The 25,632-nt window shown below is 33.7% G+C and overlaps 5 protein-coding genes across 6 annotated transcripts; 2 read left to right on the top strand and 3 right to left on the bottom strand.

The window, feature by feature from the left end:
* Positions 1–1,145: 1,145 nt before the first annotated feature.
* On the bottom strand, positions 1,146–4,681 carry LOC108194002 (uncharacterized). Of its 2 annotated transcripts, none has more exons than XM_064082242.1 (6): positions 4,016–4,681; positions 2,896–2,989; positions 2,270–2,359; positions 1,734–1,798; positions 1,509–1,652; positions 1,146–1,424 (listed from the first exon to the last, which is right to left on the bottom strand). In XM_064082242.1, exons 1-6 carry the CDS (start codon positions 4,610–4,612, stop codon positions 1,374–1,376), a joined length of 1,041 nt encoding a protein of 346 aa, XP_063938312.1. In that variant the 5' UTR covers positions 4,613–4,681; the 3' UTR covers positions 1,146–1,373. The 2 variants fall into 2 exon arrangements, with proteins under 2 accessions (XP_063938312.1, XP_017216369.1); XM_017360880.2 differs by having other exon boundaries at positions 2,896–2,947; positions 4,016–4,678.
* Positions 4,682–7,275: 2,594 nt separating this feature from the next.
* Positions 7,276–10,065, top strand: LOC108193174 (protein EDS1). The gene is made up of 3 exons (XM_017359711.2): positions 7,276–7,782; positions 8,326–9,105; positions 9,199–10,065. Exons 1-3 carry the CDS (start codon positions 7,465–7,467, stop codon positions 9,904–9,906), a joined length of 1,806 nt encoding a protein of 601 aa, XP_017215200.1. The 5' UTR covers positions 7,276–7,464; the 3' UTR covers positions 9,907–10,065.
* A 358-nt stretch (positions 10,066–10,423) lies between these two features.
* LOC108195023 (uncharacterized) lies at positions 10,424–11,065 on the bottom strand. Its single transcript, XM_017361961.1, has one exon. The coding sequence runs from the start codon at positions 11,063–11,065 to the stop codon at positions 10,424–10,426; it is 642 nt and encodes a 213-aa protein (XP_017217450.1).
* A 1,943-nt stretch (positions 11,066–13,008) lies between these two features.
* On the top strand, positions 13,009–15,812 carry LOC108193772 (protein EDS1). The gene is made up of 3 exons (XM_017360586.2): positions 13,009–13,415; positions 14,084–14,863; positions 15,009–15,812. Exons 1-3 carry the CDS (start codon positions 13,101–13,103, stop codon positions 15,711–15,713), a joined length of 1,800 nt encoding a protein of 599 aa, XP_017216075.1. The 5' UTR covers positions 13,009–13,100; the 3' UTR covers positions 15,714–15,812.
* Positions 15,813–16,488: 676 nt separating this feature from the next.
* Positions 16,489–18,811, bottom strand: LOC135148011 (uncharacterized). Its single transcript, XM_064082119.1, has 2 exons — positions 18,740–18,811; positions 16,489–17,812 (listed from the first exon to the last, which is right to left on the bottom strand). The coding sequence occupies exons 1-2, from the start codon at positions 18,809–18,811 to the stop codon at positions 16,628–16,630; spliced, it is 1,257 nt and encodes a 418-aa protein (XP_063938189.1). The 3' UTR covers positions 16,489–16,627.
* Positions 18,812–25,632: the final 6,821 nt, after the last annotated feature.

The following is a 25,632-nucleotide window of genomic DNA, read 5'->3' as shown; positions in this document are numbered from 1 at the left end:
TTAAGGAACTAGGGGTCTTAAACTCTTGACATATCAGTAAGAACTTGAGTTTATTGCAAAACGCATCCGTTTGGATTTCCGAAAAAGCATTTACAGCCTATACTTTACATAATTGCAATTTGCAACCCGCTGGTTCATTTGGCGCGTCACTTTGCACTCTTTCCGTTAATTTTGACTGTTAACGTTAAATTCTCAGGGTAGTTTGGGATTGTTTAAAAAATTAATTTATACCAGATTTTATTTAATTTTTTTAACCCTCTAAATGTTATTTTTTGAAAAATCTTAAAGAACGAAAGTTGTAGATAATGAAAAGATCCTTTTAAAACAATGAAATTCAGAATTATTGAAATCTTTTTTGTAATTGTTTAATACATTACAAAAAATAAAGATCTTGTAAAAATTTGTAATAAATTTTATTAATTTCGGATTTCGATGATTTTTGATGATTCGGAAAACTCTTTCAATTGCCTATAACTTTCGTTCATGTTGTTTCCTCATATTATGTTTCGAAATATTTTCGAAATAATGTTTACAACTCATTTTTTATTTTAAAATTCAATTAAAGTAGATTTTATTTAATTCCAAGTTCAAAATAAAATTCGAAAGTTATGGGCAATTTAAAGTGTTGTCCGAATCATCAAAAATCATCGAAATCCGAAATTAATTGAATTTATCACGAATTTTTACAAGATCTCCATTTTTTGTAATGTATTAAACAATTACAAAAAAGATTTCAATAATTTTGACTTTATTGTTTAAAAGGATCATTTCATTATCTACAACTTTCGTTCTTTAAGATTTTTCAAAAAATATCATTTAGAGGGTTAAAAAAATTAAATAAAATCTGGTTATAAATTAATTTTTTAAAAAATCCCAAACTACCCCTGAGAATTTTAACGTTAACCGTCAAAATTAACGGAAGGGATGCAAAGTGACACGTCAAACGAACCAGCGGGTTGCAAAGTGCAATTATGTAAAGTATAGGCCGTAAATGCTTTTTCGAAAATCCAAAGGGGTGCGTTTTGCAATAAACTCTAAGAACTTCAAGTTTTCAAAAACTTAATGTTCACCTTTCCGGTGTCAATTATCAACAAATCCAGCTAACAGATTACATCCATCTTTAAAGATTTTATACAACTGAGCACTGTTTCAGAAAAAAAATATATTAATATACGTGCCTTCTGCTTTCTGGTCAAAATTTTAAAATTATTATACAAATTCAGTAAGACACTAGTCACCTGCTGCTATTAAACAAAACTACAATTACATGGTAGGCAAGGGGGCTAATCAGGTTAATTGGACCTTTTGAACTCCTTCCTAATCAATTTATCAATCCAGTGCAGAGACATCAGACTAGCTACATACTAGTCCACTCAAGCTTTACGAGCACGATCTCTCCAAGAACCTTGTTGCATGGCCAGAACCTGGTGTAAGAAACATGAAAGTCCTTAAAAACATGGAGTGGCGCAATTTTAAATAGCAACTACAAGATGCATAAATTTTCTCACCTGGTCACTTATAAGACTCACAGGGTTTTCCCTTTTGTCTTCCTCCTCTTCCACCTCAGTGTCTGTACCGACTGCTGGTGCAAAAGTCGGAGCTCCAAACATGGCCTCATCATGAGCGGCCTTGAGTTTTTCCTCATTTTTTGTCTGTACAAAAAGATGTTAATATAACACAAATGGAAAACACTAAACTGGCTGACATCTGATAATGGATTGAATAAGCAATACCTCAACTGTGGAGAATCGAAAGCTTTGACCTATGTGCTTAACCAACTCCTTGTCATCATCTGCAGCTGTGATTGAAGAAACTCAACTCAGTCCACTTCCCTAACAAACTAGAGCTAACTAAGTTCTACAATGGATTATTACTTATTAACAGTAAAAGTGTGCATTTTAACGAGGTAAATAAACAAAAATTATTTATATCAGCAACTGGCAAATTCTACTTCCTAGTTTCCTTTCAACAGCTTGGCAACATGGGATGCGCAAGTCATCAATGATCCGCATAATATCTAATGCAACTAAACTATATGCTATTCCACAAGTTATAAAAAACTTGTCAACTACAAAATAATTTTTGAAGACCAAAATAAGTTAAGAACTGCAAAGACACCGTCGCTTTGGACCAGCATACTAGTGCAAAGTTTACTTTAGTTACTATGCATTCACGCGACTAGAGCCACTTGAAACATACTTCATGTGATTAGATATATAAAAATATTATATTAACACTCATATATTACATAATGAATAGCATTATTAACCTTCGATCTCCTCATCATCAAGAGGTGCATCCTTGTCAAAATCAAAGCGTTCCCATCCGGGACCCTTGCCATTTGTTGCATCCTTTTTAGCTGCACGTAAGTCGAGCATTATCGCATTAACATCTATACGAAACAATACATGAAGGAGTAAAAGGCTGGAAGCATAGACAATTATTTATGTATGAAACTACAGACTACAGATGCACAATAATTGGAGTAAAGCTGATATAAATATATAAGGACATCTAATGATTCCAGTGAAATTGCATCCCAAATGGCCAATTAGTAGCACAAACACTGTAAACAAAAAAAAATGTATAGTACATGCATTGAAAATGCAAAATAGTTGGTTAAAGACTGATAACAGCACTAGTAATATACGTAGATTAGTTTTTGCTCAAGACTGATATGCTACTGCTTAGGTACAGCCTTTAGATAGTAAACATGTGGGGGTTCCTTGTATAGATGCAAATTTTAACGTTATATTTCTTTTACCATTAAAATCTCAGTTCAGCATGTCAATGAGTTGGTATACAACATATACAGTTATCTATAAGGAATTCAGATATATCATGATATATATCATACTATATGACTAATTACATTTTATGATAAAGTATCAATACCAGTTTCAGATAGCTGAAGCTTCATCTTCTCCTTGACTCTCTCAGCAGGGGACTGTTGCCAAAATATAATGGTTTTTATCAGTGCTGATGGATACTGACAAAAAGCAGCGGAGCAAACACGGCTCACAAGTCACAACTAATGTGCAAACAAAGATATACATACTTAACTTCACCATCACAATTGCTACTCACCAAAACAAAAATTTTGTAAGAATCAACTGTCAAAGAAAGAGCATGATATTACAATTTATGCATCTTCCTGTCAAGCGCTTACAATACTAAATCCAAGTGAAACTATTAAATACCTTATATTCATAAATCAATAGTAAAATCATATGAAATTAAGGTAGACAATCACAACAAGCTTACTAAAAACAAGGAAACTGCACAAACCCTAAATCTTATCCTGACATTGACAATTAAAAATACTATTAAGGAACAACCAATAAACAACCGACACTTGAGAAATGATTGTGGAATTTTGCAAGTGTTTATCACTTTAGCCTAAGGAAGCCACGTTTTATTAGCAAACAAAAAAAAATCACATTTCAAAAACTTCGACTCCCTGTGTACTCCTTGTATCAATATGACACGTACTACCTCTGTGCTTTTTGGTAAAGGTAAAGCAAAACTAAGGTCCAACTTCTTTTTACATACCCAGCTTTAGGTTCAAATTATGAGGCAAAGGAAAAAAAATAAAATCAGATATAACAATTGTAGCCAAGACCACTTTAGCAAAGCAATGTAAAACTAGTTCTCGCCTTTTCCTTTAACTTATGTCATTTTGACGGCCAACGTTTTAGCTGAAACAGAGGCTGTTGTGCAACTAAGGTAGTGAACATGAGACACTAGCATCAAAGACATTGATAGTAGGGAGCTTACATCTTGTCAAAATTATACTAACTCATTCCTACAATTTGCATAGGCGTATAGTATACCCACAATCTAATTTTCAATATCTATAGTAATTGATCAGTACTCAGCGATATAATTGCTGATTATGATGCATCCTATCAATTAATGATCCAATACAATGCCATTATCATGGTGGAATAATATAAAGTAATGATAGCTAAAACTCGAATCAAAGATGTAGCAGAAGGGGGTAAATAAATAGTACCATTTTTTCGTAACCATGAATAAGTTTAGCATAATCAATTCCATCCTTGTTTGATTTCCTCTTATCGCGAGGCGATAAACTCCTCTTCCTCCTCTCTCTATCTCTTTCCTTGCCAGTATCCCTCTCCCTCTCCCTCTCTCTATCTCTCTCCCTATCTCTATCTCTATCTCTCTCCCTCTCTCTATCTCTCCCTCTGTCTCTATCTCTCTCCCTCTCTCTGTCTCTGTCTCTATCTCTATCTCTCTCCCTATCTCTACTCCGGTGATCTCTCCTCGGACTCCGACTACGACGTCTCTCCCTCTCTCTATCTCTCTCCCTATCTCGATCTCTCTCTGATGAATGATTGGATTTTGATTTAGAGAGTTTTTGCTGAATTGACTTGAGCTGAGCTTCTTTATCCAATTGAGATTGAGACGTGTTGTTGTTGTTGTTGTCAGGGCCTGTGGAAGAAGCTCCTGCTTTAACAAATGAGAGCTTGTTAGTATGGGAAGAAACGGCGTCGTTAGAGGAGAAGCCGAGGCCCTGTTTGAAACGGGCAGCGCCTTGGCCCTTACGAGTCAGCTCGTCGTAGTAAGCTGCCGCTTTCTCTTCTTCCATCTCCCCTCTCCTTTTTGCTTTCGAACACCTTCCGGTTTTACAATTTTTAAGCTATTTTTCTCGTGTCCGTCAGTAAACTATGGGGCCGTTTGGGTGAGTTTAAAATAAGTGCTTCTTTCTTAAAATAAAAAAGTGGAGTAGAAGTTAGAAGCAAATTAAGACTTATAAGTGATTAAAGTGTTTGGGAAATAAGCAGAAGCTCTGAAACAAAAGCTAGCATTCCTAGCTTATTATAAGTGCTTCTTGACTTTTTACACAAACAGTACGAAATAAGTGCTTCTAACTTATAAACCAAAAGCCCGGCTTAAAAGCGGGAAACAAACACCCACTATAGTGCGGGGAACCGGACGATACACGCATTTTAATGTTATGTTATTTATTTTAAAAATATTTTTAATAAAAAATAGATTATAAAATTATATTGGAAAAATTAAATTATAGGTTTATGAACTATTGACGTTTTTATTGTCGTCCTGAACTAAAGATTTTGTATTTTAGTTCACTTAATTTTTCCGTTTTTTGATATAAGTCTTTCCGTCAAAATGATTCCAACGGTGTTAACAAGGATTCATGAGTTTCATACAGATCAAAACAATTTTGAAGGTGTTAGTGATATCCAAATTCAAAGTTCAAGTAGTCGAATTGAAACTTGAATTAGACCATAAATTTAAGGTTCTTCATCGAATTTAGAGACCTAAATTTATAAAATTTTGAATTCGACCTGGTTTGTGAAAATTGGTGTCATATGAGTGTTGCTACAGACTCAAGTTTCAATCTGACTACTTGAAATTTGAGTTTGAATATCACTAACACTTTCAAAATTATTTTGATCTGTATGAAATTCAGGAGGAACCCTAGTTAACACCGTTCGAATCTTTTTGACAGAAGGACTTAAATCAGAAAACGGAAAAGTTAAGTGACCTAAAATACAGAATCTTTAGTTCAGGGACCTAGACAATAAAACGTCAACAGTTCAGGGACCTATAATTTAATTTTCCTAATTATATTTTATAAATGCAATAAAATATGTGTCGAATAGCAAAGAAAAGCCATATATGATTAAACGAGATAGAAAATTAAATTTTAATTAGACGTAGTAATTTACGAATTACAATATATTTGACAAAGTCCCTAGTGTGGTTCCTTTACAACCAATTGTTCTCAATAAATTATAAACGGTTTTAAATTGTTAAGAAATAAAAATTTTGAAATGAATTTAAAGTCGATGGATTATGACCCTTCGGTATGCATATGAGAAATATGTTTTAATATCTTTTCATTTTAAAATACAATAAAATAATTTATTACAACAATCAACTAGCAAATATTTTAACTTTAAATGAATTGATCATAATAAATATTACTGTACATGAATTAAGGATAATCAAACGAAGAATTCGTAATAGTTTCAAATGCAAAAGTAAATAAACCCAGGAATCAAAATTCCGAGCAAATATCAATATTATCATGCCTAACTTATATTCGAATAAAGTTTTCTCCCCCATCTCAAATCTTATTTCAAATTCTAACGGTGTAATTAATTTGGGAAGCATATATATTATAGGCTAAATTCATGTCAACGATGTGAGTTAGATATCATGCTTAAAGGGTTATAATCGGACTGGGGCCAGATGTGATTCAACTGATACTGGGCTTTTGAGGCCGAATAAGGGGGGAATTTGAGACTTATGTGATCCAAGTAAAAGGGGTCCATTTGTTATTCATGCTTTCGATAGTGTTGTAAAAAGCTGGAATCGGACTTAATCGGTGAAGTCACGGAACATAGATTAATCGGTGATTAATTGAATTGATCGGGAATTAATCAGATTAATCAGTAATTAATCGGAGATTTAATCAGTTCGACGAGTTACGAAACAGGGATTAATCGGTGACTAATCGTGATTGATCACCGACTTTTAGAAGAGAGCTTTGGAATGGTTTGTCATTTGTGAATACAAGTGAAGTGAAGTTCATTTGTAAGTGAGTGGTTGCGAAATATAAATTTTGATATATATAGTAAATTATAAATATTGTAAATATAATAACAAAAAATATAAACTATTATTTCAAATGATCATAGTATTTTTGTAGTAATTATTTTTATAAAAAAATCAATAAAAAAATCTACTATTTTCAACTTCTTGATTTATAAATTAAGACTGAATTAGAAATTTTGTACACGATTGGTACAAACAAGTCGATTCTGACTTATAAGTCAATCATGAGTATTTTTTTTTCCCAAAACATGCACATATATATAGCTGGCTTACGAAAAGTAAGGCTTCTTTTTGATAAAAAAAAAATTAACATTCAACTCTGCAAAAGAAATAGGAGTTCAAAAACAATTCCGTATTGTTGGGCACTTCCAAATATGGAAAAAAGTAGGGTTTAAATGAAAAAACAGGATCAGAGATATCTCGGAGCGTGAAACAATCAAACAAACCCTTTACTTAAGGATTCAGAAAATTTTCACAGTAAGTCAGTAACTATAAAAAATAACCCTTGTTAAAGAAAAATAGACAAAGAAGTAGCAGCAGAGAATCTAATACAAAGGACTTACAGACAAGTAAAGAGAGTGGAGCCAAGTCAACTTAGAATATTAACACCAGAACTTGGATGGCATTTTCTTGTTACTTTCCTTCACCCAATCACTCTCAATGTGTACAACCAAGTCAAGTAGACTTGTTCAATGACCAAATTGACCACCAATTTCACATCTCACACAATAGCAGCAAGGGCAATGTGGTAATAAAAAAGTGATCAGTTCCATTCATATGATCAATTAGCAGAACTAAAGTATCATAAAAACAAAGAATCTGGTTCTTGCAAAACAGAGGAGCTCTGTAGTAAAAATGGAGGATCACAGGCTCAAGGAGATAGGCGTGTCGGATGAATTCATCAAGCGAGCCTGGTCTGCATCGACGAAAGCTCACAGGCTGTCAGGGAAACATTATTGTCGCGACAAACTAAGCGGCTCACCTGATGTTGTCTATGCATTTGCTGGTTCATGGACCGTTAATGACTACTTCAACAATAATTCCTTCGGAGAAAAAAATATTGATCTTCAAATGTTCCGGTCCATGAGAAGCATCGGCAACAATGAGACTGCTAAGGTGAATGCTGCATTTGCTGAAAAATTCGAGATCATTATCAGAACACTCAGAACTGAGGTAACTTAATTCAGTATGCCTTTTCTTTACTTATAATTCATTCCTAGTTGAGGCCACTGCAAAATTGTCACTGCTTCTGGCCTTATCGCGCCATCTTGATATCGCAAAAAGAAAAGAAAAAACTGTTAGTTGACTTGCTTGACCTGCGTAATGCTGCAATTATACGCAACTTAGCAAGACAGTACTAAATATAGAGTATGTTTGGATGAGCATAAAATTGTTACTGACTTGACTTAACTTGATAAGCTGAAAATATATTTATGGATAATTTTGACTTATTAATGACTTATTGGTTATTAAAAATGTAATAATAAAAATAAAAGTGATTTATGACTTATGACTGACTTTTATAAAAAAAAACTTTTAAAAATTTAGTCACTGGAAAAATTACATCAAACTAACTTCTGATTTAAAGTCAGTTTCTGCCTTATTTTTAACTTTAAGTCAAATTTCAAACTTATTACACAAACAAACATTTTTCAGAAGGTAGAAATAACTTTAGGTCTGGACAAACATGCTCATAGCAGCTAGATTGAATTTCAGGTGGAAAAGGATCGTAAGAAGGGGAAACAGATAGTGTTTGCAGGGCACTCGTCAGGGGGTCCGACAGCTATTTTGGCAACCCTTTGGTTTTTGGAGAATACTCCAAAATTAGGAAATAATCAAATTCCATTTCGTTGTCTGACATTCGGATCCCCACTCATTGGTGACAAGATTTTTGGGCACGCTATTAGACGAGAGAACTGGTCGAGGAACTTCACACATTTTGTCATGAAGTATGACATTGTTCCACGGATTATGCTTGCTCCTGTCTCGCATATGGAAGAAGAACTGCAGAAAGTTCTCAATGTCTTGAAAAATAGTAAAACGACGATTTCTCAGACTGAATCAGTCCAGGCTCAAGGCCTTTACAGGAAAGTGATGAAAAACGCGTCATCTGTGGCAAGCTATGCTGCTAGTGTCCTCATGGGCTGTCCAAATTTGCTACTCGAAACTTTCTCTACTTTTATTAAAATTAGCCCTTACAGGCCCTTTGGCAGATATGTCTTTTGCACTGGGAATGGGAAATTGGTGGTTGTCGAGGATTCAGAAGCTGTTCTGCAGATGTTATTCTATAGTTCACAGTTGGATAGTGAAGCCGAAGATGTGGGGATTGCTTGGAAAAGCTTACATGAACATATGTCTTATGGAACGGAACTGAAAGAAAGCTTGGAAATGAGAAACATAATTTACTTAAATCACCTGCAAAATCTTCCACTGTCGTCTGGCAATAGCTTGGATGAGGACTCCACCGCGGACATTGCTCTGAATGATCTCGGCCTGGTATGTGTTATTCTTCAACTCCTAGTTCCATATTTTCTGTGTTATTAATTTGATTTCTGAAGAAGATATTTAAGAGTAATTAAAAACTTGCAGAGCACCAGAGCCAGGCTATGTCTTCGGGCTGCTGGCGAACTAGAGGAGCAAAAGAAAAGAAATCAAGACAAGATTGAGAGTAATGAGGCCGCCATTGAAAAGGCTTTAACTGATATAAAAGAATACAAGATTAAATGTGAAGGGAGAGAAATGAATTTCTACGATGCCTTCAAACGTCAGAACAACCCTGAGGATTTTAAGGCCAATGTTAAGAGGATTGAGCTAGCAGGCATATGGGATGAGATTATTGAGTTGCTGAAGAGATCTGAACTTCCAGATGAATTTGAGGTCAGCAAAAAGTGGATAAACCTAGGAACCGACTTTCGGCTACATGTTGAACCCCTAGATATTGCCAACTACTATAGACACTTGAAGAATGATGACACCGGCCCCTACATGGCAAAAGGGAGGCCGAGGCGCTACAAATACACTCAGAGATGGTCTGAGCATGAGTCCAGGACAGAATTCAGGCCAAGCTCGAGCTCGTGCTTCTGGGCTGAGGTGGAGGAGCTTCGAAATGGGAGGTATGAAGACATAAAGCAAAAGCTTGATACTCTAGAGAAAGACATAAAAGACTGGCATGACAAGAAAAAAATAGGCGACCATGAATTTTCTGCTGGCTCTACCTTTGCTGAGTGGTGGAAAACACTCCCTGAACATCATAGATCAGCATCATGCCTTGCTGACTGTATGAACAAACGCAAGTGAGACTCAGGTTTTGCTTTCGTTTCTTTTTTCCCCCTGTACTTGTTCATTTATCCTTCTGTGCTGTATTCTTTCCTGTATGATCACAATCTTCGTTTGTTATTTGAAGATTCTACGACAAAACACAAAGCAGTTTAGCAATGAATGGTCTGATTTCAATTATATTTTGTCAGAATTAGGCAGTTAGGGTTGTTCACAAAGACTAGTAAGCACTAAATATTTCTATAAAGAGCTATATGCTAAACATTTGAAGAGGAGGGTGCATGGATCACTATTACATAAAAAACCGCGGAAAAACAAGGGAAACTGAACAGAAGAAACAAGAACAGAAATGCTCCCAAGTTGCAGTAAGATCTATAAATAGAAGAAGCCATCTAAAACTAATTGGAGCCTGACAAAGATAACAAGAAAGCCGTTTTTATTTAATTCCTGAATTAAGTTTGTTTGAAACAACTAACTGCAGGATAAAGTGTCTGCTGTTAATGCTACCAGAACGACATATATCTGAATATCGGATACATCAAATTCCTCTTTTTCCATTATTAACTTTACACAAAGAATGCGAAGATTTTCCTCCATGTCTCTTGCTTCTTTGTTCCATCTCAGGTTCATGAGTCTTGAGCATTGCATGAATTTCGTCAAGAGACATATCTTCAAGTTCATAGTTACCTATTATGGTTGTGACTTTCAGATTCCACTTCTCAGGAAGTGCTAATAGGAATTTCATATTTGAATCTTCAAGATCATATTCCTTATCCACCAATGACAGATCATTGAGCAATATCACAAATCTGTCATATAAATCACTTAATGACTCATCAGACTTTGAGGCAAAGTCCTCATACTCATGCGTGAGTATTGTCTTCCTAATAGCTTTGGTTCCTTGCCATCTTATCTCCAAAGCATCCCATATCTCCTTAGCAGTCTTGCAACCAATGACTCTATTGGACATATCATTATCAAGAGCACTATGTAACAAAAGTTTTACCTTGGCATCCTTACCCATAGAGGAGAGATCTTCTGGAGTATAATCCTTCTTTTCCTTGGGAATCAATTTTTGTGGTTGATCTTCCACCGCAGCAGACAGCTTGGTTGGCATGTATGGACCATCATAAATTCTATCCAAGTATTCAGGATCAATAGCTTCCAGAAGTGTAGCCATTTTCACTTTCCACACAGGATACTCAGATGCCCTGAGTATGGGAACCCTGATGGATTCATACATACCGTCAGGTTAAAGTTTGTATAAACTGTAAACGGGTTGAATATAGTGTATACAATTAATCAATATACTTATATATAAACAGAAGCTGAGGGCTAGGTTACAAAAAAACAAGAATGATCATCATCTATATATGATAACACGTAAACCATCCTCTATATATGATAACACGTAAACCTATTATGTGTTTGTATACTACACAGTTACACATGATATCTTCTATATCAGCATTCTAAAATATATCTATATTGCTCCTCTATACTCCGAAATAAATATGAAGTTACTAGATAAATAATATTCTTTTCTTATAAAGAAAAATAAAAAACATAATTTATAATTAGTTAAAAGAGGGAAAAAAATAAAGTTACTATCGATAAAATATATTGATATTAAAAACATACTTATAAATAAATAGATACTAAAAAATATATTATTTCTGCTACTCATTTATAAAAGTTAGATCTATACAAGAAAATATAATAAATTTGTTAATAATACTTAATCAAATTTTCAATACATAGTAATTTTTTTATATAAACAATATAATGATGTTAAAAATTAAATCAAAAAAATTTAAATATAAATAATATAATGACGTTAAAAATTAAATCATAAAATATAAATTTTGGAATTATATATTCATACGTGCTTCGCACGATTTATTTTTTAAAAAAACAAATATAAACAACGAGAGATAGACCAACATGAATTTCAATACATTATAATTTTTTATATAAATTATGATGACGTAAAAAACTAAATTATAAATATATTGAATTATATACGCGCACGTGTTTTGCACAGTTATCTCTTAAAAAACAAATATAAATAATGAAAGATATACTATATGTTCTTAACTTTCTTTAACTCTATTTTAAGATAAACACTGGTCATCATGTAATCATTTGTAACTCTAATGTTGTCTAATCCAAGACAAATACGAAGCTAATACATGATAAATAATATTTTTTTACATATCAAATAAAAAATATGATTTAAATTTAATCAAAAAATAGGAAAATATTTTTAGATAGATAATAAAAATGTTAATTATTTATTATACCGATTTATAATATAAAAAATATTCTTAAAGTTGAATTTTCAGAATAGATATAATCAGTCAGTTAATATATTTTAATCAAATTTTAACTCATTAATATTAAAACAGTGATAAAATTATATTAAAATTTAAATTATAAATAATAAATTTCTAATTATATACCCAAACGTGCTTGGCACGAATTTAAAACTAGTGTTTGTTAATAAACAGAGTCCAGCTGACTGAGTTTCTTGATGAACAACAATATTGACGGTGAATGTGAAAGTGGAATTCAGACTTTTCTGAAGAGCTTCATTGCTAAATAATGTCCAAGGTGTCTAAGCGTGTAAAAAAATATCCTACCAACCATTGAATACGAAAGAAGGACTTTCATGGAGACAAGCACAGATTATCCTTTACTAAAGAATTGAGGAAATAGAGTAAAGTACACTGAAGAATGTAAAACAAAGGGCAAGTTGACAAGAGGCCAATAAATAAACGTGGAATAATGACTCAGAAAGTAAACAAGAAGATGTATGGTATCTTCTTCCCAGTTTCCTGAACGGACAGTATGTCCAAGTCTGAGAAGACTTGTGCAATGACCATATGAACCCAAGGGTAGAATCAAGAGGTCTCGGCTGATTCACAAAAATCAATAAATTTTTTTAATTTAGTCATATTTTTTTCTTAAGAATTAGTAAAAAAATTTCATATAAGCCCTAGTTGACTTCAAATAATCAGTATAAAGAATTATTATTTTAGACTTCGGTCTCGGTCATTTCAATTTCTGGTTCCGCTGCTCTATGCACCAACACAGACCAATGGCTCACAAGTCACAGCAAGGGTGATTTAGTAACAAAGAATTAGCCAACTACATGCATAAATCCACTAATACATCATCATCAGAATTGCAAAAGAAAGGAGCATTATACTAAAATGGAGGAAAACATGATCAATGCAATAGCCATGTCAAATGATCTCATCAATGGAGCCTGTTCTGCATCCATGAAAGCTCACAAGTCCGGAAAAAATTATCGTCGTATCAAAATTCAAGGATCAACGGATGTTGTGTTTGCATTTGCTGGATCATGGTCTGTAAATGAATTCTTCAAGCAAAAGTCTTTCGGAGAAGAAGAAATTGATCTTAAAATGTTCCGGTCTATGAGAAGTATCGGCCCTGATGAGACTGCCCTGGTGAATGCAGCATTCGCTGAAAAATACAAGAGTCTCCACAAATCACTCAAAATTGAGGTAACAATGAACTTATTCCAGCACACATTTTAATTATTCATATACGATTCTTCGTAGCTAAGGTCTGTTGAAATATAGCATAAGATCCGTTTGGGACCTTCCTTTAACACTTTAAGGTTTAAGATGAGCTGATTTTCAACATGGTATTAGAACACCAAGGTATTAATTGTCCCAAAGACGGGCGCCCGCCGCCCGTGATCCACTCTTCAATCCAAAAAATGAGATTTCAAGTGAGGAGGAGTGTTGAAATATACTCCCTCCGTCCCAGTCAATAGTATACATTGGGGGACGGGGGCGCGGCACGGACTTTAATGCTTCAATATAGTATAGTTCTGTAAATTATTTTTAAAATTTTCTTTTTCTGTATAAAAGTATAACATTTATACTTTTATACAAAAAAAAGAAAATCTTAAAAATAAGTTGTAGAACTATATTTTATAAGTGTCTTAAAAAGCGTGTCGAGCAGTGAAAAAGAAACGTATACAATTGACCGGGACAGAGGGAGTAGCATAAGATCCATTTGAATCTTCCTCTAATACCTTAAGGTTTTAGATGAACTGGTTCTCAACAAAATCATTTACGATTCATTTATTCAGTTGTTTCTGGCCTCAAAATCTTCCAACTAGCGAGTTCTAAACGAACATAACACTAAATAACTTAAATTTCAGGTGGACAAAGATCTTAAGAAGGGGAGACAAATTGTTTTTGCAGGGCACTCCTCAGGAGGCGCGGTAGCTATCTTTGCAACCCTTTGGTTCCTGGAAAATACTAATCACACAGTAGGTGAACGAATTCCGTTTCATTGTCTAACTTTTGGATCTCCGCTTGCTGGTGACAAGATTTTTGGACATGCTATCAGACGAGAGGACTGGTCAAGATACTTCACACATTTTGTAATGAAGCATGACATTGTCCCGCGAATAATGCTTGCTCCTGTCACGCGTATTGAAGGAGAATTGCAGAAAGCTCTCAATTTCTTCAAGAATTACAGAACTGCAAGTTCTCAAAATCAGTTACTGCAACCTCAGGTTCTTTATAAGGAAGTCATGAGAAATGCTTCATCTGTTGCAAGCTGTTCTGCAAGCGGCCTCATGGGATGCCCAAACACGCTATTAGAATCTTTATCTACTTATGTTGAATCAAGCCCTTACAGGCCCTTCGGAAAATATGTATTTTGCACAGGGAATGGGAAATTGGTGGTTGTTGAAAATTCAGACGCGGTCTTGCAGATGTTATTCTATAGTTCTCAGGTAGATAGTGAAGCCGAAGAGGGGGAAATTGCTTTGAAAAGCTTACATGAACATATGTGTTATGAAGAAGAACTGCAAAAAAGCTTGGCAATGAAAAAAGTAATCTGCTTGAACCACCTACAGAATCTTCCCCTAGACTCCGTTGGCAGTACCTTAAACGAGGATTCAACAGACGTGGCCCTGAATGACCTTGGCCTGGTATGCCTAATTTCTTCGATTCCTAATGTCATGATTATTAGTATTATTGATTTCATCAAGAAAATCTTGATTTTTAGCCTTTTCTTTCTTCTGAGCATGGCTAGATAAGCTTAGTACTAACTTTTGAGTATTTCTGATGTACCAGAGTGCAAGAGCCAGGCTATGCCTTCGGGCTGCTGGTGAATTCGAGGATCAGAAGAAGAGAAATCAAAGCCATATTGAAAAGTATGAGGTCATCATTGCAAAGGCATTGAATGAAATACAAGCATACCAGATTAATTGTGAAGGGCGCAACATGAACTACTATGATGCCTTTAAACATCAGAAAGACAGCAAAATCGACTTTAAGGCCAACATCAAGAGGATTGAGCTATCGGGCATGTGGGATGAGATTATGGACTTGTTGCAGAATTATGAACTTCCAGATGGATTTGAGGGCCGCCAAGACTGGATAAAGCTAGGAACAGAATTTCGGGAGCTTGTTGAACCAATAGATATTGCCAACTACTACAGACACTTTAAGAATGATGACTGTGGTCCATACATGAGAAACGGTAGACCAAGACGCTACAGATTCACCCAGAGATGGTCTGAACATGCTTCCAAGACAGAATTCAGACCGATCTCCAGCTCTAGTTTCTGGGCTGAGGTGGAGGAGCTTCGAAATGAGAAATTTGAAGACATAAAGGAGAAGCTTGAGCCTCTAGAGAAAGCATTACAGATATGGCAAGACGACGGGAAGTTGTGCAAACATGTATTTTCCCATGGATCCACAGTTGCTGAGTGGTGGAAAACGCTCCCTGACCAATATAGATCAACATCTTGCCTTGCTCAGTATATGAGCAATTAGCAAAATTCCTACTTCCTACCCCCTTACAGAGCTAGATCAACGATAAAATTTCATATGTATGTTCTCTTTGTTTCTAATTATGCAAACGCGTTTATTGAACTAGAGGTTTCACAAAATTCTGATCAAAATCACTGAACATGTAACGCGTTTTTGCCTCAAATGGAAAGACTTGTCGACAGAATATAATGCATTAGAACGATAGATCTTTCTGCCCTAGAAGCTATATCCCAGACTGATTTACCCTAAACATGAAACAGGTAACTAAGCATTTTGGGAACTCCATCTTTAAAATGTTAAAACAGACAGTCTGACCTAGATTTACTTTCGCGTTCTTGCATCTGGTAACCTGAGTTACTATACATTGATGATTCTTTTTCTTTGTTAGCAAGTGGCCCTTAAGATCTGAATGATGCTACTGATCTTTGAATCGAGTTAACATGTTCAATGTATATCCTGCAGGTATAAAACATAATCTAATGAACCCATTACAGTACATAATGTTCACTGATGTTTCCATTCCGAGGCCACATACCTACAAATGGCAGTGACGGATTCTGAGCCACTTAACAGCACCTACATAAAGCAACTTCAACAAAATTCCAAACTTGTCTACTATGCAAATGAGATTGCAGGCGATTGAATATATATCCAAAGGTTTCAAGCAATATATATAATTATCTGTCTGAGTTCTTACATTCATGTATGGATCAAACACTTACAAACATTTCATTTAAATCAGCACGAGCACCCTACATACAGGCTACCTGAAATAAAGGAAGCCTAACCATCTCATGCTACAATATTCAACTTAGTAAACAGATATATGGCTAAAACACAAGTAAACATTAAACGGTGTACAGAAAGAGTCCCCAATATCCATAAGAAAAGATGCAATAAACTTTACTAAAACCTTGTTAACAAGAACGAGCCAGGCGGAGAGTTGAGCAATCTCCAAGCTTATCTGAACTTTCTTCCCACTTGACAGCATTGTTATCATAAGGCTCCCTGCACCCTGGACAGCGACCACAGTGCTGCTCAAGAATCCTTTTGTGGCAGAAGAGGCAAAGCTGAAACCCGCATGAACAAGGAAGGAAGCTTAAATCAGTGCTATCCATATCCTCAGAGCATATGGGACATGGTGTTGGATCCGATGCAATATTCTTATTGCCTGATTTTGTGCCACCACGACCATGATGCCTATCCTCTTTAACAGGGAAAGTATGCTTCTTTCGTGGATTAGGCAGGCTTTTAGGGCGAAAAGTATCATTGTTCCTCCATGCCAAGCCCTTTCCTGGCTTTGCCTTCCTGCAGTCCATGGCAGCAGATGCTTCTTTTACCACTTTAGGCAGATGATCCGATTGGGCAACAGATATATCTTCCACCGATGACTTACATTTTGGGTCAGGCTTTTCTGGCCTTTGCTTCCATGCCTGGCCGAATCCTGGCTTCGGCTTTGATTGAAAAGCATTACATCCCCTCCATTCCTCGCCAAATTTTGGCTTTGGCTTGAAACCATCTACGATGGCAGTTGATTGTTTCACCACTTCAGCCTGATGGTTTAGTGGGGAAACATTGTTATTTTCCACCAATGATTGAGAACTTTCATCACGGTTCTCTATCTTTGGCTTCAAAACGTCCATGGGGGAAATTGAAATTGGTAGCTTCACCACCTCAGGCAAATGATCCAATTTGACAACCCTTCTCTTCTCAAGCAATGATTCAGATTTTGGGTCACACCGCTCCACCTTGTCATCTGTAGCTGCCAATTCATCAGCCAAAACTTCCCAGTCATCCACACAACCACCATCCTCCTGAACTTCACTGATGTTTTTTGAATTAGACGTGCCGTTGCTACAACTCCTGCTACTTTCACTAAAATTAGTTTCAGAGCAGTTGCTTTCAACAGCACTTCCAGTAACACTGCTGCTTGGATCTTTCGAGGATGAACCCGAGCTATTGCCATGCATGGAACCAATTTTCTCTCCATCTGTAGGAGCAACCTTCAAGCTCCTTGTATCCTCCCCATTTTGCGCATGAATCTCTGCAGCTCCTTTCGGTTCCTCCTTGCACCCCCCATTCTTCCCTGCATAAACGAAGTACTAAAAAAAATTAGAACAAAACAAGATTACATAAGTATAAAAAATATTAACATAACAGATCACTCAAACCCTATTCAAAGATTCTCCCCAGGCCATTAGTAAAAGAAATCCCTATGTCCCTTTATAAAAAAATAAATAAAAAATCCCCCCTCTGTACCATGTTATCTCTTTTAAATTTTTACATGTACGTGTTTTGTTAAAAAAATATTTAAATATAATTATTATTTTTTTGACAAAAAATATAATTAGTTTTTTAAAAATTTATATCAAGTAAAAATTTCAAATTTAAAATTTAATATAAAAATTGAATTTTTGTGTTAAGTGTAGCTATTACTCACTCTATTCTAAAATAATAATCGCTTTGACTTTTTACACATAATTGAGGGGTAAAAAACCATATTATTTATCAATTTTTTTAAAATAAAAATCTAACATCTTTTTTTTATTCGGAAAAAAAATTTCGAAAAATAAGATATAAAAATATGTTTTTGTGCGCAAAAAGTCACGACTATTGTTTTATAATAAAAAATACATTATTTTATACATTAATATAAATGATAAAAAATTAAACATCAATTAAAATGAAACGGATGAAATATCTCCTGGACCCGAAAAATCATGAGTACAAACACATAAACACAGATGTCGAAAAGAAAGGGAAATTTATAACATACCTTGTGAAAGCCATTGGCGACGACGAACATCGAGCTTGACCTGCTTCAATTCAGCTAATGTACTTCCCTGAATACACAAATCACCCTTCACTTTAATCAAATCGCAAATCCGAAAATTAAACAACACAATAATAAAGTAACGGTATGTACTTCAAATTTTATCATAAAAAATTTTATATTTGAAAAAAATTCAAATTTTTTTTAAGATATCAAACGTCTTTCATAAATTCAAATTACTAACTATGTATTTTACCCTCTTTTTTGTGACCACCAACTTGACATTAGAAGTAGCCTCATCTGTCGATTTCGAAAAAGAGTTACCCATGTTCACAAATCGAAATGATCAACAACTGAAACCCCTTAATTCAATTTTATTTATAAACACACACTGCACTTTATTTCACTTGTTCTTGAATAGTTTTTAGTATTTGATGCCAAGTTTCATTTCACCTTATATAACATTACAGATACAAAGGGTGGTGTTGTAGTATTAATTTCATTAATGCAAATCCAGCGGTTGAGTGTTAGAGATATTGGTTTTAAGAGTAAAATTCAAATGTGGATAGGTGGTAAATAAATTAATAGTATCCGTAAAGATTTTAAAATCACAACCAACATAAGGATAATGTTTGCTCAAAAAAAAAAAAAAACATAAGGATAATGTTTATATAATAAATGTTATCTCTAAGACAATCCAGATTATGTAAAAACAGGATAGATACACACAATAGATGGTTTCTAAGTAAATATGATATTAGTTCTATAATATTATCTGGATTTCAAATCAATGGTTTCTAAGTAAATATGATATTAGTTCTATAACATTATCTGGATTTCAAATCAAGTGTCACATTTTTTCTTTTTTCTTTTTTTTTTTTCCATAGGAACCCGCAGCCGCTACCCTTCGGGTGCGCACTGGGTAAACCCACCAAGAATATACATGTCCTCCCTTTAACCAGCTGAACCAACCCTTGCAGGTAGTGTCACATATTTTAAAATATAACTTTCATGTATTTACTTTTTTTCTATTGTTTCCTAAGAAAACAATATTTTATAATTTCAATCAAAAAATATTGAAAAAAATAATATGTGAAGATGACTATTTTATGAATCATGAGTACGTGTCAAAAATCTAGATGAAAATTATTTTCAAGACAAAAAAAAGTAGGTAATTTATTACTCTCTCCGTCCCAATGAATTGTATACATTTTTTTTTATGGGACGTCTCACCAATTGTATACGTTCCAAAAGTAGTAAATTTTTATAATATAAAACATCATTACACCCACTACTTTCTTCCACTATCTTCATTCTATAATAATATAAACCCTATTACACCCACTACTTTACTCCATTATCTCAAATCTATTATTAAATATAAATAAATTCCACCACTATACCCACTTTCCATCTAACTTTACTCGTTTCTTACACAATTTCTTTGGTCTCCGTCTCCCAACCATTTATATACAAATGATTGGGACGGAGGGAGTATGATTTAAATTCAAAGATTATTGGCGGAAAATAAAAATCAAAAGAAGTGATAGTGAAAACATATTTATGAAAATCAATTTAAATATGTAATAATGTTTATTAATTATATTTGTTTTGCCGCTAATGATAGTCTCTGAAAAGCACATTAAGCAACTATCTACGCGGAATCAGCATCAAAAACGTTTTAATTTTGTACTAAACATATGATTAAGTGTTTTCAAAACTTGCGCAGACTATCAAACAGAAAAAATGGTAAGAATAATGTTGACTTGCTAATTTGATAATTTTTTAATTTGAAAATATTAACTTTTTTTATAATATAAGTACAATTATGTTAAAGAAAGTAAAATCATATGTTTTATTAACAATATTATAAATTTAAATTCATGACTTAATTTATATTTAAATATATTAATATTATAACACAATATTTAAATATATATTATTAATCTACCTACTAATCCCTTAAAATTAGGTGCCAGAAAGATCGATCTCCTGACATTCAAAATCAATTTGTTCTTTTATAACACTGAACACTTGGAATAAGTGCTCTCAGAGAAAACCTAAAATCTCCATCTCGTCACATTTATCAGATTTCATTATATGCATAAAAATCAATCTTCATGACATTTTGTATATAATAAAATAACCTTTAATTTCATATTTTTACTTTTTTTACCCAACAATTTTGTCTGCATAATAGCTTATTGTGAGTAACAAGGTCACCCTGACATTTTGGACTTGAAGGATACAATAAGGTAACACCAAATCTATGGGCCTTTGGTACGCTATCTATGGGCCTTTGGTACGTTATCTTGTGGTGTAATGCAGGGAGCATTTTTCAATGAAGCTGCATTGAAACATAGAAGTGTTGTTGTTTGTTGAAGCATCTGCATTGCTGCATAACATATGCCCAGTTGTTTTCAAACTGAGACTAAAATACCATTTCACTGTTCTCGGAACTTCTCAGTGTATATAATGCATACAATAATAGTTATCAGCTGAATTAATCCAACAATACAATGCACCAAACGGATAGTAATTTTTTTCTTAACTAGTACTGCATCCGAAAATTTTTGTTGAAAGAAGATATAGAGAACTGCTAAATACTAATACAAAACAAGATACTGTATACTTTTAAAACAGCTACTTATATTGACAAGACCTTAACTATCGGACCCAACAGATAAACTATCAATCCAACACAAGTATAGTTTAATAATTGAACCTGGAATTCACATCCCAATAATGTTAACTTGCTTTCCCACTATTGATAAGTAAAGATACATAAAAATGTAATTTACAATATTTGACAACTGAAAGCTAAACGATGATGACAAAAGATAACTAGAACAGTTACTCAAGTAAACAAAAGTAGTTAAACAGCTGGATGAATTCAGGAAGTTAAGATGCATACTTCAAATTAAGATGTTAATGAGCAAGCAGAAGAATATCCCTGCACCCACATCCATACTCCTAAGTGACACCACACAAACACATATGAAAACAGAAAGTTAATAACTACTTCTCACAGAAACTATGCTGACGTTATGAAAATTCTATAAACTAGCATGCCCTAATTAAGTTGTATTTCCTCGAGATCCTGTTTCACATCGACAATTTTTTGCCATATTACACATCCAACCTCGAGCAGATACAACTGCTTCAACCACTAAGAACTCTACCACAAGTACTGAAGGCATACCCCAAACTTACCATCAATACTGGAAAAACCAATATGTCACGAACAATCTGCAATCTCATCAAATTAAGCCTCCAGTACACCACCTCCTAATTCCTATATGTCAAACTCATTGAAAATTTGAAATCTCTACATACTTTGTTTCTGCACGCAAGTACTGATCTAAATCCGATGAACTACCACCATGTAAAACCAATTCATTGTTTATCCTCAAATAAGAACCTCAGAAATAACAAAGTATGCATTGACAAAAAATAACTTTATATACATTGACTATGCATAAGTTTCTAATATATAGAAAAATCATGTGATAAAGTAAGCAAATGATCATTTTCTATGCATATCAATACTGACATGATTCAGTATTTAACTACTCATGAGACTTCAAAAGTAGTACAAGATAATCAGAAAAAATGATTCAAGCAATAGCACTTATTCCTTTAGAAGTAGTGTCGTCAGAGTGATAGAAATTACAACGAGATAACTACAGCTGGATATATGAAATGAACCTTATCACAGTTGTGGTACTGAATTCATCTAGCTCTTGCTCAAGCCGCTACTGACTGGGGTGCAAATATGATATAAGATACAATAGCTACAGTGCTTTTCTCCAAAAAGTCTATTCATATGCAATAAATTCATAGTACAATCTGGTCATTCAGTGCCAACTCGCACGAACAAGCCAAATCAATGAGAAATATATTTTGTGTTATTGTCTCATGACATCGTTCAAGCTCTAACAGTGCATATAAACAGGCTTTCAAAATACTGAAAATTACAAAACACGTGAAAAGCCAAAGGCAAAAGGCTATACATACGAGAGAAGACAAATTAAGTAATTTAGTAACTATGCATATGTTAATATAGTGTTTATTTCAGTTTCAAAATCAAATCAAGTAATTCAGTTATTACCAAATTTTTATAAAATTGAACAAAAATGCAAGGTCATATCCGTAGTTAGTAGTGATTAGTTGATTGCTATTCACAAATCTTCTTCTAAAATCAAAAGCAAACCTTCTCCACCTAAGTTGACGATCTGGCATTCAAAACATTATTAAAATGCCAAGATCATGTTTCTTTAGCAAATAATAATACAGAGAATCTTTTTGGATGAAGTCTGATGTTGTTTCTAAACTGACAAGTGTTGCTGCCTGCTGAAGCATCTGCTATTTACACATTATCATAATAAACCAAGTGCAATATTTAATTTATAATTGTCAAAGCATTCAACAAAAAAGGAGATCCAAGCTAACTTGTAATAGCACATAAACTGATACCACCGATATGTATATAAACATATAGGGTTCTAAACTGGAGAACTAGGATAACACTTTCTCTTTCTTTTTGTAAAAGTTATCATTCCTCTCATCAGAAATATAATGTTAATGTGCATTTAAATAAAAAATTAACACAACATTAATTGTTTATCACATCAAACAATAAAGAACACTAGCTTGTTTGCCCTATATAGATGAGTGGATATTGTTTACATAAACATTACGCAAGTTTGAAGCAAAACATACAAATACAAATAAAACCCTAAATTTGAAATAGTATGTAGATCTTTTCATTCTATATAAACACTTTGTTCCATGAATGACTGATGTATATGAATTAAGATATACCGATAACTACAAGAACCCAACTAATTAATGACTCGCACAAACAAATCAGAATTACAATAATTTTTGATACACCGAAACTTAAATTAAATCAAGTAATAAATCCAATAAAAATATTTGAGAACAAATGCACATTGTATTCTTTATTAATTTTACTCTGCTTAGAAGTAAAATGTGTAATTCATCGATCTTGACTGATAGTCTTGATAATTTTGTTCTTGCTAAAAAGTATAAGATTTTGTCAGCACCTTAGGGTGTTAAATGAGTCGGTTACTTAACATGATATCAGTTCTTATGATTGAGTGGTGTAGTTCTATAGAGGGGGAGTGTTGACGAGTATAAGATCATGCCGGGGTCTTTTTTATCATCTTAAGTTTTTAGATGAGCCAGTTTGTAGTTCTCAGCTCTATAAGAGTATGCTGTAGCCTGTATGCTTTAAGGAATTCGAATTGCGGCAAGAGAGGGGGAAAATATAGGACCAAACTGACACAATTGCACAATCCGAACGCTATTTCAACGTATCAACGCATAATTCAACTCATAAACATTGCAAATAACTAAATATAAACAGGCAGTGATTAATAAACGCAATGACAGGAAATGCAAACATACATTCACACAAAGGGAGGGGGAGAGAGAGAGAGATTGATGGGGCTGCAATTGCTGGGCTAAAATGTAAAAACAAAAGCAATCTCATGGGCTACTTTTCTCAATTAGGAGTTCAGAGTCCAGTTGAAGCCAATCTGTAAGCCCAGATAAATAGGGTGTTGTATTGTGTCATTAAACTAGGTGGCATGTATTTTCAAAAAAGAAAAAACTAGGTGGCATGTATTTGCTTAATATGTTAATTTAAGTTTATTGAGCAAGATGATTTTTTATGACAATAATTTTCATAATACAGTCAAAGAAACATTGGTTTCTGAATATCCAAGTTTTTTTTTTTTTTTTGAAACTATCCAAGTTGTTAAACTTCAATTCCGAAATGAAAAGGAAAAATGTAGCTTGGATCTACGTGTCCAATATGACAAATTAGCAAAAACATGCCATATGAAGAGTATATTCACCCCTTTTCTATGGGTTCGAATTTGCTTTTACGCAGAAAAGAAATGAAAAAATTTAAACATGTTGCAAGATCAGTTCTAAAATCTCTGATTTATTGAAAAAAATTCGGATTAATTTTTAAAATAAACATTATCGATTATATTTTGATTTAAGTAAAAAAATTGATTTATCAAAAAAGTCTCCGATAAATCCTGAATCGATAGGCGAATCAATTATTTAAGATTTCCAATTTTTAAGATCATAAGTGATACTTTGAGAAAGGAAAAAAATGAAATAAATAAATACTCCCTCCGTTTTGAAATATAGGTCGTTTGATTTTTTTGCACGTAGTTTTAAGTATTTTGACCGCATACTTAAAATTATTATTTTTAATATTTTTTTGTTTTGAATTATAATATTAATTCTATATTTTTATTCAAAAAAAGGAAATTTCGAAAATAATAATTTTTAGCATGCGGTCAAAAAACTTAAAAATATGTGAAAAAATGTCAAACGATTTATATTTCAAAACAGAGGGAGTAAAATTTTGTGGGCTATTCACGGAAAGGGAATGTCGGGAAGGCTGATCAATATACTCGCCTACCTCTACCGCAAAGTCCCAAAGTTATAAATGAAAGAATGGGACATGAAGGAGTATATATGATGCCAAATGAGTCTTTGTTTGCTGCTTCATCTTCTATCCACATCCTTATTAATTCCATCGGTTCAGAATTTACTTGAACGAGCCTACCTTCCTAGTTTCCATCCCCATGTTACATGTAAGCTACAAGGGCACATGGGGAGTGTATGGACTCTTGGCAGCAAGCTCTTGCAAATTTGCAATGTGCATGCATTTAACATTCACTATTGTGCGTATAATTCATGTAATGTCGATTTTGGATAATGGATCTATGGTTGTGATCACTTCGCAAAGTTACATGTTATAGTTGCCTCTTTGGTCGGGTAGTTATAAAGTTATAGTAGTACTGTAGTAGTACTATTTTTGGTGAGAGCACCTCAATGAGGGTTATCGACTATCGAGGTTACAAAATTCTTAGCTAAATTAGTTATGTACTAACATAAAAACCCGATTGTGTTCAATTGAAATTATTTAAAATTTATTAAAATTCCAAATTTTTTGAAATTCCATCAAAATTTATGAGATTTTGAAATATTACTCTATATCAACTTTGCGAGATTTTATATAAAATCCGCATAAAATCAAAATCAAGTACATTCCATTAAAATTCATAAATTATATATAATTGATTAAAATCTGAATTGAAT

The sequence above is a fragment of the Daucus carota genome, chromosome 7 (assembly GCF_001625215.2).
Source record: "Daucus carota subsp. sativus chromosome 7, DH1 v3.0, whole genome shotgun sequence".
Classification (NCBI taxonomy): Eukaryota; Viridiplantae; Streptophyta; class Magnoliopsida; order Apiales; family Apiaceae; genus Daucus; species Daucus carota.
This window is presented reverse-complemented; position numbering and strand designations above follow the sequence as displayed.